General features: G+C 36.8%; 1 protein-coding gene across 50 annotated transcripts in view; it reads left to right on the top strand.

Annotated features, from left to right (window-relative positions):
• The window catches only part of LOC143964452 (protocadherin gamma-C5-like), a 568,154-nt gene that overhangs the window by 532,857 nt on the left and 20,204 nt on the right, over positions 1–15,093 (top strand). For 26 of the 50 annotated variants that reach the window (XM_077474230.1, XM_077474229.1, XM_077474231.1 and 23 more), the window contains exon 2: positions 11,653–11,708. In XM_077474230.1, the coding sequence (XP_077330356.1) occupies positions 11,653–11,708 (56 nt within the window). Of the gene's footprint in view, positions 1–11,649; positions 11,709–15,093 lie in introns of all 50 variants that reach the window. The other 24 variants (XM_077474226.1, XM_077474227.1, XM_077474228.1 and 21 more) reach the window with 1 other exon arrangement.

Genomic DNA, 15,093 nt, shown 5'->3' on the forward strand with positions numbered 1-15,093 from the left:
GCGCTTTTAGGTAACAACTTCTCATTCAGGAAAACAACATCTGTGTGTTTCTTTAATGCAAGCTGATATTACGCAATGTATTCCAAGATGTCACAGTTCTGGTGCAATTATCCTGAACTTTGGCTGACTCACATAGCTGTCAGAGAAGGAACAGTTTGGAAAGGCATGGCTATGTAGATTGATGTTTGAATGCATTTACTTATTAAGTCATCTTGACGTGGCTTTGGAGCATTGTTTTTTTTTTGGAATACTATTTGGCACACAGGAGTTTGTTTCTCAAAATAATTATATGTCTGCAATGAAATAAATGTATTATGGCTCTGCAAGCTGCATCATGTTAGGAGCTGCACACAGACTGGATTTGATCATCTATATTCTGTTAATCGGTATTTAGACATACAGAAAGTGAAAATTCTAAAGCAAAATTTATTATTTAACATGAAGAAACTTTGGTGTGCAGACCTGCGCTACTCTTACCACATTACATTACATATTATTATGTTATTTTTTATTTTTTTTTGCAGTAATTCAAAATAATGATCTTGTATCTGTTGGTACTGGCATCCTTTTTTTTTCAATAATATCAGAGTATTTGATCAGCAGCAGTTGAAGAATTAGTGTAACTTCTACTAATCTTGCCCCCCACCCACCAGTATACAATATCCTAACCAACAGTACCTACATTATCCACATATAAATCCACATATAAATGTATTTTATAATCTGGCTGAAGTATGGACAAGGTCAAGGCCTAATTAGTCCCAGTTTCTTAAGCAGGAATTTTGGCAAACATACCTAATGCCAAGCGCAGGGAGTTAGAGCTGGATTAGAAGGAGTAATTTACTTAATTTGATGATGCAATTCTTCTGCAAGCAATCGAATATTAATTTACAATCATTTGTATTCATTTTGAAATACATTTAAAATGATATTTGAATGTGTTCATTGATGATGATGCATAAGGTCTACAGCACTACACATTTTTATGGATCTCTTTCTCATACTTCAAAAGTTAGGAATAAAATAAAAATGCCTTACCATGTGTGTTAGTACTTTACATAGTGACCTTGTAAGTTTTTATATATACATATATATATATATATATATATATATATACACATATATATATATATAAATAACAATGCTCAATAACTCACGTTGCTGTTAGCAAATAAATAGATTTTGTTTTTGTAAAGGTCAGTTGCTTTCATCACATAGGCTGACAAAGAGAGGTCATCTGTTATAATTAATCATTCGAATCATTAGCAAATGCCACTAGCACAGATGCAATATCCATGTTGTCATTAATTTAGACGTATTACCCTGTTCCAGTTAGCTAAAACAAGAATCCGCTAATACTCTTCTAAATTTAATAAAATTTAACAGGCCAATACATGTGTGCTAGTTTAAAAACATTTTTGTTCAGTATAGACTGACTGTACATGTGTGTGTGTTGTCTGGTCTGGCAGGGCTTTCCACCATTTTATGACGTAGTAATGACCAGTGTTAGAAACTGTTTAAAATAGTCATAAAATAGTGATAAAATAGTCAGTAGACTGATGGTGGTCAGGTCAACCTTTTTGATATGGGGGGGGGGGGGGTTCAAGTGCAGTATAATGTTAATTTTTAGTAATTCTACAAAAAAAAAAAAAAAAAGACTGCATATATGAAGTAGGAGATGATCAAAAATGAGAAACATGCTACTAGTAAAAGACTTCAAACATGCTAGACTGGAGACTGGAGAGTAGACACAGGGGTTGAGGGGTTGCAAATAGGCTGTTGACTGAGCAGGGAGAATTGCTCTTTGCAAGGATATTTACCACATTCTCTAAGCTCTGGGGACAATTCCCTTACAAAGTGCAACTCACTTTGCAAACAGCCTATTTGCCTATAGTACCCCATCATACCACATCGCTATTGGCCCACAAACCTTCACTGGCTTAAGTAAGCACCCAGGCAAAACACCCAGGCAAAACAGACTACAGGCATACCCCACTTTTAAGTACACAATGGGGTTTATTTACTAAAGCTGGAAAGTGCAAAATCAGGCTCACTTCTGCATAGAAACCAATCAGCTTCCAGGTTTTATTAGCAAAGCTTAATTGAACAAGCTGGGGTTAGAAGCTGATTGGTTTCTACGCAGAAGTGAGCCTGATTTTGCACTTTCCAGCTTTAGTAAATAAACCCCATTGTGTACTTAAAATACTGTGTTCGGAGGTCCCCAAGGATCACACAGTAAGTGCCAAAGATTGGACACCAGGGATGTAGACTATTAGACTGTTGAATAATTTAGAATGGTTAAATTAGTTATTCTTTAAACATATAATACAGATTTTTTTAAATATATAAATAAAGGTTACAGTCTTCAAGAAAGTGTAAATTGCCTAAAAAAATGGGGCACTGGAAGCTGCATTAAAAACAAAGAAATGTATTTTATTATTTGCTTTAATGAAAACAGGAAGAGAACATGGCAACATCTTAGACCTTTCCTCTGTGCCTCCTGTTTCTATGACAACCACCAAGAACTGTATTGATGTGTAAATTAGATGCTTTCTGTATGCAGGTGTACTGACTCTTCTTTAAAAGATCTTTTTCTATTTTGATGCTGTAGATGTATTATTCCTTTTTTTTATTTATTCTGAAACGTATGCAGCAGTCTAGCTAATATTTCCAATGTCCAGAAATGTTCTTTTTAGCAATATTTTAATCCAAAGAGCATCTTTTATGGATACCTCTCCTTAAAAGTGTCTAAAATAAATTTTGCCTAAGGTTCCAGCCAAAACTTTTCCAAAACTTGACTAGTAGCTCTAGTGTACTCAACCAGCTCTCAGTGCAGACACTTTGGTTTTGATCCCATCAACCCACCCTATTTGGTAGTTAAAACATTTAGACCCCTTTCACACCAAGCCGCCTAGGGCGTCAGCAGTAAAGTGGCGATATTATTAGCACCGCTTTACCGTCGCTATAAAACCGCCCTACTAGCGCCCGAAAAGGGGTTAAATCTGCCCGCAAAATGCTGCCAGATCGGTATCACCGCTCCTTCACCATTCCAAAGAAGCTGCTGGCAGGACTTTTTGTGATGCCCTGCCAGCGCACCACTCAAGTGTGAAAACCCTCAGGCTTTCACACTGGAGTGAATGCAGCCGCTTTTTTCAGGTGCTAATTTTAGCGCTGTAGCGCCTGAAAAACGTCCGCAGTGTGAAAAGGGTCCAAGTGCAATAATGACATAATTTTCACCAAGTCCTGGACCCATTACAGGAAATTAAAGCTGTCAGATATATACAGTATGATGTATATTTAAAGTGTCTTTAAAGGCTGACGTTTTTTTACCTTCTATACATGAAGGTAAAAAAAAAAAAACCTTCTGTGTACAGCAACCTCTCCTAGTCCCCCCCCCCCCCCCAATACTTTCCTGAGCTCTCTCTGGATCCAGCGGTGTGCACAAGAAAGGAGGGGGGTGGGGCCAAGCCACAGCACTGTGTCTGAATGGACACACAGAGCAGTGGCTCGGGAGCATGTCTGCTTTGGTGCCCCCATTGCAAGCTGCTTGCTCTGGGGCACTTGGCAGGAGGGAGGAGCCAGGAGTGCCAGCGGGGGACGCGAGAAGAGGAGATTTGGGGTGGCTCTGTGTAAAACTTCTGCATAGAGCAGGTAAGTATGACATGCTTGTTTTTTTGCCTTTCATGTCACTTTAAATTGGAAGCTGAGCTGCACCTAGGGACACACTAGAAGTTTTTTCTTTTTTTCATTTCATTCAACCTAGTGGGCTAAACGGAAAATCACTTGGCTGCCATCACTGATCAGATGCTGGTTTTCTAGCTTGCTATCTGGGGCTATGTTAGATAGATTTCCCCTCACTTCCTGTCCTGTTGACATTAGGGTCACCAGACTGAAAGTGAGGGAAAATCTTCACCGGATAGAGACAGAAATAAAAATAATGAAAGGGGCTCTAGCATTCCCCTATTCTACAAAAGCAAAAACATTTTTATTTCTGTCAGTGTTGTTATTAGAGAGCTATCCTCACTTCCTTTCTTGTAAAATAATATTAGCATGACAAGAAGCATTGGGACATTTCTCTAACCTGGAAAGCAGTAAAGACCAGACAGGGGTCATTATCCTTTCCTACTCTATCCAAAGCTAAAAAAATATTGAGCCATACATACACATTAAGACCCATTTCATAGTTTTTCAGACTCTTGCATTTCATATACAGTATGCTTCTTTGTGTTTTTATTTTTTATTTCTACTACAAAAGTTGGCATGTGTGCAGAGTGTGTGAGAAGAACATTTAACTTCTGGGAAAAGTAATGTCAGTGTAAAAATATAATAGATATTACATTATACATTACATATTTGATTTTTTTATGTTTACTGAACATTTAGTGGATAAAAAAATAAAAAAAATAAAAAAAAAATAGGCATGGCGAGTGTCTTGCGTGCTAGTGGCTGCTGTGTTCAGTTGAAATCCAAAGTCCTCTGCCGCTGGATGCTTGCTGATATCTCTGCATCGGTGATCTTCCAGTGCTGTGGGGGTTAATATGAGTGTAGCTGTGGCAAGCACATGTCAAGTGTCAACGATCCACGCCCTTTCCGCCCTGCGATCCATTCATAGAAACCATACCATCAGTTCCCACAGTGAAAATCACTCCGTCAATGACGGACAGACAGATAAATGAAAGATCTGCCTTCTATTGGCTGATCCCAGCAAACTGAAATAAAAGAACAATAGTTACAATTAGAAAAGGAGGGATAATATTGTATTCAAACAGATTGTGTAAGAACTGATGTTGGGGTTGGTTTACTAAAGCCAAATATTATTATCATACAGGATTTATATAGTGCCAACAGTTTGTGCAGCACTTAACAAAATTAAGGCAGACAAATAGGCTGTTTACTCCTTAGGGTAAATTTCCTTTGGCTTAGTGAATGTGGTGAAAATTTACTCTGCAAAGAATACCCAATCACATGCAAGGAAAATAAAAGAAAACTGCATCTGTGTTTGGAAGTCAACAAAGCTTTACTTCATTGGCCAAGCAAAAAGAAAATTCCCCTGACAAGTGAACAACCTATTTGACTTCAGTAAATCGACCCTTTTAACTCCAAAGTCAGAGTATTCACAGCTGCTGTCTACAGATTGGCAGAGAGCTGTGGCATTGGAGAAGAAACGAGAAAGAGCTTACAACATACAAACCCCTCTATGCAAAGGTATTGTTCAATGATATAGCAAGAGAAATGACAGGGTTCAAAAAAAAAAAAAAAAAAAAAATATATATATATATATATATATATATATATATTATTATACAGGATTTTTACAGTGCCAACAGTTTGTGCAGCGCTTTACAACATGAGGGCAGACAGTAAAATTACAATACAATTCAAATATATATATATATATATATATATATATATATATATATATATATATATATATATATACATACACACACACATACAGTATATACACAGGTACATACTGTGTATATACTAAACGCCTTTGATGTAAGAATAGTATTCTTCAAATTTTGTATATTGGGAATTAATCTAAATTATTACTGTCATTAGAATTAAAATTCTACTCCATGCAACAATTGTAAGGATGTCCTTTCTGTTACCTGTTTAGTTTGTTGTCTACAGAGAATTCTGTCTTTAATACGTCAAATCATTATTTATTACTAATGAAACATAACATGGCAGTCTTACAGGTTATGTGATATCCTTTGTTTCCACAGAGCCATGTTAGATTGATTAAGCAGATTATTGGGACTCCGAAGTCATATCTTTGGCAACAGCTGGGGGATATCTCACCGCCTAACCCAGAAACATTAGGTTTAACCAGTGTATTGCCAGTCATCAGGATTAATAATGGATAGAAGTAATTTATAGTGGCTTGACAGTGTCTTGGTACTCTTGGAAGGAAGTTGAAGGGGCCAACGGGCTTGAATAAACACATTTTTCCTTTTTGAAGGAAGTTTGTAATTAAATTGTCAGCAGAATGGCAACTGAAAAAGCCATTTTAAGTGCTGACATTTGACCTGTGAGTGTTAGAGGAGTGTTATGTCACATTATAAAATGCAGAATCAAAGTTTAAATACTTAATTAGAGGAAATACCCTCAGAAGTTAATTATTCAATCCAGATGTAGATAAATGCCTTCTATTCTGATTTAGTTGTGTGGACCTTTTATCTGATCCCAACTGTTATACAACCATGTGGACAGTTCTAACCTGTTAAAGCAGTTGGGAGATATTCATTTTGATTAGTGTTAATTGTTCTTAAAAATAAAGTTGCAGTTTACAAAACTGAGGCTCTTGATAACAGAAAACAAATATAGCTACACTATAAATTTAACTGACATTGCACTAGGGATAGAAATAAACAGACAGGCCAAATTGTAAAGACGGACACGTTTAAAGTGGAAGTAAACCCTCCTATCATTTTCAGCCAAGGAAGCTGCCATCGTGGCCTCTCTTCAAACTTCAACTGCCATAGTGCTGCACATGTGATCAGTTATGACACCAGCCATTGGATGGTTTGACAGTTTGGTTGAGAGCACAGCCAATGTGACAGGTAACATTTCATGGTGGGAATGTAACTGTTTTTTGAAACTATGGATATGGTGGGATTACTTTCGCTTTAAATGTACAAGGTGGTATGAATAATTCATTGTGTATGTTGTATTACACATCTTGGGCACACAAGCTATTGCCCCTGGTATGCGGGTATATGTATATATAAATATATATAAAATAAGATACATCTTATATGGGATATACTTGCAAGAAAATATATTAACGGGGGGGTTTACTAAGACTAGGACAGACAGAATCAGGACCAGTTATGCGTGACAACCAGCTAGCTTCTAGCTTTTATTTTAAAGCTTAACTGAAGAAGCTGAAGCTGGAAGCTGAATGGTTACTATGCCTGACAAAAAAGATTAATAATATAAGTGTATTTAACTATTTATATGTAACTATTATAATTTACATATACTGTACCTGGCTTCAATTTTCAAAAGCAGAGTATCTATTATTGTCAATCAATGAAGTACTTAAACTTTCCATCTCTGTGCTTGTGGTGTGTGAATTCCCATTGCAAGTAGTGTATATGACAAGACAGTTCTCTTCTTCTATCTGTCCAGCTGGAAGACTGCCATTGTTGCATTTATATTTTTAGTGTGGGCATTCCTCATACATAGTCTGGCATACTGTAGTCCACAGGGACCTTTTTTTTCTCCCAAATTGCTAGATGAAGCACGTGTGTGTTTGCAAATGGAAAAACCATTGGCAAGCTACTATACAACACAGAATTACAAGCCAATAGTATAACAAGGTCAACATTTTATGCATTTGATAGATAAATAAAACTCTAATAAGGTCAAAATGAATGGATACATTTCCTATTTTGTGACAGGTTTATAGAGTGTTCCATACAGATTCAGCCTATTAAAGCCAAAATGTTAAGTTTTTGATAGACATGGAAAAAAAACAGAACTTTCAGAAATATTCGTTTTTTATTGCTGTCCAAGTTTGACTTGGGTGGGTTCAGAACGTTGACAACAATAAAAGCTGATTACTTTTCCACTTAATTTAGTGCTTTTATTACTGTTTTTATTACTGTTGGTGTGCCAAGTAGATAGATCTCTTGTCTTAGTGATCAATGCCACTGGGACAGGAAGTGAGGAATATTCTCTCCAGCATAGACATAGGCAGTGATAAATACCTGAAAGAGGTTCTAAACATTTCTTGAAATTGAAATTAAATCTCAAAACATTGTAAAAATAAGTGGTGCACAAAAAACCAACTGCCTGACTGATTAAGGTCTAACCACGGGTTATTTATATTATAAAATGTTACATATTTTGTATATGGTTGGAAAAAGCAATTCACTTTCTAATTACCCCCCCCAATATCTTATCTACAGTGTAATATCACCATCTGTCTTCTTGGTATGAATGAACACTAAAGATGGGTGCACACTGTACATTTTCTTTTACCATTCAACCACCAGGCTGAATAAAAAAAAAAAACTCACAGATTCATGCATCCACACAAGCGACGTGGATACAGGAATCCCTCCCACTGCGCTATTGTATTCTAAAAGCACTATCGTACTCCTCCCGTCAGCATATACTGATCAGTGCTGCAACCATTGGATGGTTTTCTAGCAGCATCATTTGAGAAAAGCTGGTCTAATGATCGGCTTCTATTGAGATGATTACACATAGATCGAAAATCAACTGGTTCCTGCTAAACCAGCCAAATTTTGGTCCGTGTGTGCCCAGCTTAAGTGTTTTTTATGAAAGAATGAAATTATACATAAACAAATGTTTTATAAGTGACTGATATAGTTCAATATTCTAATGTTCTTTACAATGGGGCCTCAGAACTGCAATATCTGCTCTGGTATTGGTGTTTTGCAGTTCTTCCTGAGTCATGTAGTAGCGCTCTAAACCTCCCTTTCTCAATCTTTTTACCCCAGAGGAACCTTTAAATTATTTTCAGATTTCAGGGACCCCCTGCTAAAATTATTTCATCAGGGATCAGTGGAATAATTCGCCTTACCTTGGTGACCATAGCATTGGTGTCATACCACTGACTCCGCCAAATGGCATAGTACCTGAAATAATGCAGGCATCATCAAATGAGAGGTCAATCAGGCACAGCCCAAGGGCCCTTAGGGTTTAACAGAAACCAAGTTGAGAATGGCTTCTCTAAACATTTCTACAATTAGAAGCCACATTAGATGCAGGAAAGAGCAAAGAAGGATTTTAATCTTACACCTTGTAACAACTTCTAGGGGCAATGTGTGTTGATCCACATTTTGGTGTCATTATTTAAATCATATTTAATGTGTTTGTGTGGCAGAGGGTAATCATCCAAACTTTTGTTTTGCTTGTTTGTGGTCATTGTAAAGTGTTTGCAAGTTATTGTTTCAATACCTGAAGTTTTGTGTTTTTGTTGGGGGGCAGTGGTTGAAACGTAACAGTACTTGGTAGGAGTGCTGTCACACCACAGACTTTCAGCTCCATTTTGGTCTGTCCGCAGTTTGTCCTCTTTGTACTTGGGACACTAGCCTGCAGCTTGTGTTCAAACTCTGGTTGATCCCTGTGATATCTTAACATGCCAATAATGTAAATCTGTATTGATGACTTCCAAGCCATGCCTTTCATTGCTTGTTTACAGTCATTATAAAGGGCTCAGAAGTTATTGTTTTAATACCTGAAACTTTTTTTTTGGAGACAGTTGTTAGAATATAACAGTAACCAGTAGACGTGCAATAAAAGCATGACTATCGGCTTCATTTTTGTCTGCCATAGCTTTTGCTCTTTGCTCTTTGGACACTAGCCTTGAACTTATGTTCAAAGTCTTTTTTTTGATCCCTGTGACATTTTACCAAACCATTATTGTAAGCCTATATTAACCCCCCTGACGGTATTCCCGAGTCTGGCTCGGGGTGGAATTTTCATACCAAAAGCGGTATCCCCGAGCCAGACTCGGGACCGCATCGCTGGATCCAGGAGGATGTTTACTTACCTTCTCTCTCAGATCCAGCGTTGTCTCCCCGCTGTACGAGCGAGCCGTGTCTCGCTCGATCTATCACATTGCCGATCTCCGTGCCCTGCGAGCGTTGCGACGCACGGGGACGGAGATCGGCGCCAAATTCAAAAAGTGAAACAAACAGTAAACATACAGTATAATGTAATCTTACAGATTACATTGCTGTATGTAAATATTTCACCTCCCCTTTGTCCCTAGTGGTCTGCCCAGTGTCCTGCATGCAGTTTTATGTAATAAAAACTGTTCTTTATGCCTGGAAACTGGAGATTGTCCATAGCAACCAAAACTGTCCTTTTACATCAAAAATGGTTTTAGACCAGCTAGAAAACAGCGATAATAAATTAGAATCACTTGCAGAATTGAGCGATAGCGATTTGTGGGGAGATCCGTCCTCAAATACTGAAAAGTAATGACAGTGACAATTCTGCAACTGAGCAAATTTCAGTGTTTTTGATTTGATTACATTATTGAATAATTTTTATTATTGTTATATTATTATTTGGTACAATTATTTATAATTATTTATTATATTATAATTTATGATTTCATTTTTCAAACTTTATTATACCCGGGATGTCTGCTAGACTCTGGTTTGGACAAATTTAAGTGAGTTATTCCTAAGAATTGCAGGACTACAATATAAAACGCCAAATTTTCATGCAAAATAATGGTACCGCTTTTAGCACCTAAAATCCGAAATAATCGTACCGCGAGGGAGGTTAACTACCAATTAAGCAAAGTAATGCAGAAACTTTGCAGAAGGCCTCACAAGATGCCTGCTATTATCAACACCGTTGTCCCCAGCGCATTGATACATCTCCCAAAAAATGGTATATGAATGACAACTTTCAGAAACAGAATATTACTGAATAGGACTAATAGGTGGGTTGCAACACCACATCCCAAAACAACTAAGACAGATAAAAATAGTTTAGGCACTCCTCCATACCACACATATAACTGTGCTCAGACCTGTTTGGATAGCAGCAGGCCCCTTAATCCTAGTACATGCTACTATTATGTTTTTTTCATTCAACTCGATGGGTTGAACAAAACAAACCTCACAGCTCAGGTTGGAGCAGCTGTACTAACTATGTGATGTTAGTAAAGCTATCTCCCCTGCTGTTCTTTTGTGTTCTGACAGGGGGGTGGCCTCCCCCAGAACACTTCGGGCAGCACTCTAAGCCATTGGCTGAGGGCGCTAATTAGGAGCAGGTCAGCGGACCTTTCTTGGTCATGCTCCAAATGTCCAGCTTCTGTCAGACCGACTGCAGTACACATGGGTCAAATGTTGCTCAACATTCAGCCTGTGTGTACTAGGCTTTGGGGTATCTACTGCAAAACAACAGCCTCATTTGCTTAGTAAGTAGCCAGTAAAGTGGAAAGCTGTGGTTTACTATAATGCCGCGTACACACGGAATTTCGGCCAGCAAAAGACCAATGAGAGGTTTTCATCGGAAAATGCGACAGTGTGTATGATCCATCGGAATTTAGCTGGCCGAATCTGACGCATGCTCAGATTCAATTACAAGTTGGAAGCTATTGGCTACTGGGTATTGAACTTCCTTTTTCTAGTCCCGTCGTACGTGTTGTACGTCACCATGTTCTTGGCGGTTGGAATTTGGTGTGACCATGTATAGGCAAGACAGTTTGAATGGAATTCCGAAGGGAAAACCATCAGAGCTTTTTCCATGAGAATTCCGATCATGTGTACGCAGCATAATACAAAAATATTCATGAAGACTTTTGTTGCTGAACTGTTTATTATCATTTTCATTTGTACATATATATGCAACTGTGTCCCATATATTAATTTTTCAATATGTTGTTGGTTTACATTTATTATAATTATTATTATTATTGTTATAGATTTCTCATCCTACCAGTTCTGCCTTTTTTTTTTTTAAGGAAATGACTTGTAATATAACTTTTATTTTATCTTGGAACAGAGCAGAAGAAAACACTGTATGGTAGAGTTGTAATATTTTAATGTATTTCTCTCTTTCAGCCTAAGCTTGAAAAAACAAAACAGAAATGACTTATTTTTGTATATTAAAAGCAATTACAAGCACTTTTCCATTTCTTTTCAGCAGGCGCAACCTAATGCAGACTGGCGTATCTCTCAGGCTCAAAGACCCGGACCCAGCGGGTGAGTGGATGCTCATCATTTTGTCATTGTTTTTAAAAATTGAAGGAGAAAGCTAAAGAAAATAATATAGTGTCTAAAGAGACACTGTCATCAGACCTCACTTTTTAAATAAAACTCTTACAGCACTAGATGATAAATAAAAAACACTTGCTTGATTCCCCACTGTATTTTAGTTGTTTTTTTTACCCATGTTGTAAAATGTTTAATAGGAATCTGACCACTTTCTGAAAGTGTCAATTCTTTTCTATGCCGACCCCTGCTTTTGGCCCTCTCTCAGCTGCTGTGATGACAGACAGCAAGAGCCTGCACAGGTACTTGCTAGCAATCTTTAGGATTTTAGGTAAAATCAGCAATTTAACCACTTCAGCCCTGGAAGATTTTACCCCCTTCCGGACCAGAGAATTTTTTACAATTTGGCACTGTGTTGCTTTAACTGACAATTGCGTGGTCATGCAATGCTGTACCCAAACAAAATGCGTGTCCTTTTTTCCCACAAATAGAGCTTTCTTTTGGTGGTATTTGATCACGTCTGTGGTTTTTATTCTTAATCTATAAACAAAAAAAAAAGATTTTTACTTTTTGCTATAATAAATATCCCCCATTTAAAAAAAAATTAAAAATGTCTTCATCAGTTTAGGCCAATAAATATTCTTCTACATATTTTTGGGTAAAAAAAAAAATTGCAATAAGCGTATATTGGTTGGTTTGCACAAAATTTATAGTGTTTACAAACTATGGGAAAGATTTTTTTTTTTTTTACTAGTAATGGTGATAATCTGCGATTTCTAGCGAAAAAAATCGCAGAATGTCAATGGTCCCAAAAAATATCTGACACTTTTGACACTTTTTTGGGACCATTGACATTTATACAGTGATCAGTGCTATAAAAAATGTACCAATTACTATGTAAATGTCACTGGCAGTGAAGGGGTTAACACTAATGGCAATCAAGGGGTTAATTGTGTGTTCCCTCAATGTGTTCTAACTGTATGGGGATAGGATTGACTAGGAGAGGAGACATATAGTTTTTCCTACTTAGTAGGAACAAACGATATGGCTCCTCCTCCCTGACAGCACAGGGATTTGTGTGTTTTCTTATAGCGTTTGTATGACGTTAGTATGGGCGTCAGACAGGCATCAATGAGCTTTAATATGGGCATTAGACAGGCATTTTATAAGCATTAATGAGGAGTTAAAAATAGTCCCCAAACGCCATGGGCAATTTTGAAGCATTTGACGAGCATTAAAACTGCTCCACAAATGCCTTTTCCATTACAGTAAATTAACAAATCTTAACGCCCTGCAACTGCTCTGAAACTGCTCCACAACTGCCTGCCAGAGCATTTGTGAGGTGTTATCATAGACTTGAATTGGAGGCGTTGAAAGCTTCCAAACACCTCCTTAATCAACATGAGGCTTAAATTTTGAAGCGACACAACGCTAGTGCTTAGTGTGAACAGCACTATGTGCTGTCTATTGTATTTTGTGCATAGATGTTTGAGGGGCCTTTTTAACACCTCTCAAACGCCTGCTCTTAATGCCAGTGTGAACTCAGCCTAAATATATAAATACATGTTTAGTCTAATTGAAATTGTTCAAAAATTGCTTCTTACCATTAATTTGTTACAATGGATTATGTGTGGTCACAGCTGTGTCTCTGAAATGTAATGCCTACGTTTACTCATGTCTGTTTGATTAGATATAAAAAGAATGTGCTAGTATTAATAACTTGTTTTTCATTGTCAGTATATGAACGTGAACACTTTCCACTGGGTATTACTGATATTTCAAGTGCATACATAAAAATAAGGAATAATGCCCTGTCATAAATGCAATTTATAAAGTAAATGATTTTTCTGACTTCCAAGGACAAATTTGCTATAAAGTTGGCCTGCTCCTCAAATTTTGGGCGAACGTTGCACATTTCTGTGTAAATGAATCACAATTTTAGCACAAGTCTTATATTTGCCCTCATATTTCACATCTGTGGGGACTGAAATACAGAAATAATAAGTGTAATATATGACATAAGGAATGCTTTATTTATTTTATATTACAAAGTTTTATTATATCTGGGTTGCTGCCAATGTAATGCTGAGTCAGTCAAAAAATAAAGGCGAAAATTGGCTGTATAGTGACGTTAGATGTTTATCTTTGTGTTCCACTTAACACAGCAAAGAAAATCCTTAGAAGAAAATAATAAGTATTAATCTGAAATAGTTTTTAATAGTTTTAATGGAATTTCCCACTGGGAAAACAAACAAAAAAAAAGATATAGCCAGGGAATCTGACCATCATACTTATAAATAATAACATTCTGTAGGGAATTCAGCCACCTTCACTCAGTTTACCATCGGCAGGGACCACAACTGGTCAGCATTGGTGGGCACATCAAGGGTTTTATTATTTTTTAATGGGAATGAAAAGCCCCTTTGCAGCCAGAAAATGTTACAATCACTGAACATTTACAATATATAGAATCTCCACCTTCCGTGTTTTTTGAAATGTCTAAGTATTCCACTGGAGAGCACATTTGCTCCCCTTGGACCCAATGACCCACATCTTTGTGAGAAGACTTTGATCACACATCAAGCCTCCTTACGTTTTTCCTGTGCACAGTGAGGTAGGCTTCTAATAAGCCCCGCTCATAGAAAGAATTCTTCAAAATGATCAAGAATTGAGTTTCCTACAACTTTCCCACTGGAGCAAAATGGATCACAGCTTCTATTTCCTCTAGTCTAAACAGCTTAAGCTTAGAATCAGCAGAACTATATCATGTACATGTCACAATTTCAAACTTATTCTGTGCTAAGTTACCAATCGTTTATGCATTCATACAAAATGCAAGAAACATTTTTGTGAAAAGTTTCAGCTTTTAGTTCTGCAATAATAATATTTCCACATTAATTTCACAAATTAGAGAGTTATATGTATTTGAATGTTAGTTTCATATTGGTGTTTAATTACCAATTAATTCTTTATCACTACGTGATACTGAATTATTTTTATTTAACAACCTCTGTCCCCAGGGATTTTTCTTCCTAGATCCCCCTGGTTTTCAGTTTTTTTTTTGTTTTTTTTCAGTTCAGTGATGTCTCGCTTATATTATACTTTTTTACATTTTTAGTCCACCCTAATGAATTATAATACTAATATATGTTTTCAAACATATATTTCCTTGTTTTTTTATTAGGAATAATAATGAAAAAATTGGAAAAAAAATTTTTTTCCCAACACATCATTTACAAAATTTGTACACCCTTATAAATGTAAACCAAAGTAAAAGCAACTAAATCTGCTAATTAAAAGAGAAATATGGCCAAAGCTTATTTGGCTATACTTCTATTAATGACAGGAGTGCAGTTTGTTCTGCACTTCTGTGACC

This window comes from Lithobates pipiens, unplaced genomic scaffold (genome assembly GCF_037356315.1).
Source record: "Lithobates pipiens isolate NorthernLeopardFrog02 unplaced genomic scaffold, aLitPip1_a1.2 Scaffold_8, whole genome shotgun sequence".
Classification (NCBI taxonomy): domain Eukaryota; kingdom Metazoa; phylum Chordata; class Amphibia; order Anura; family Ranidae; genus Lithobates; species Lithobates pipiens.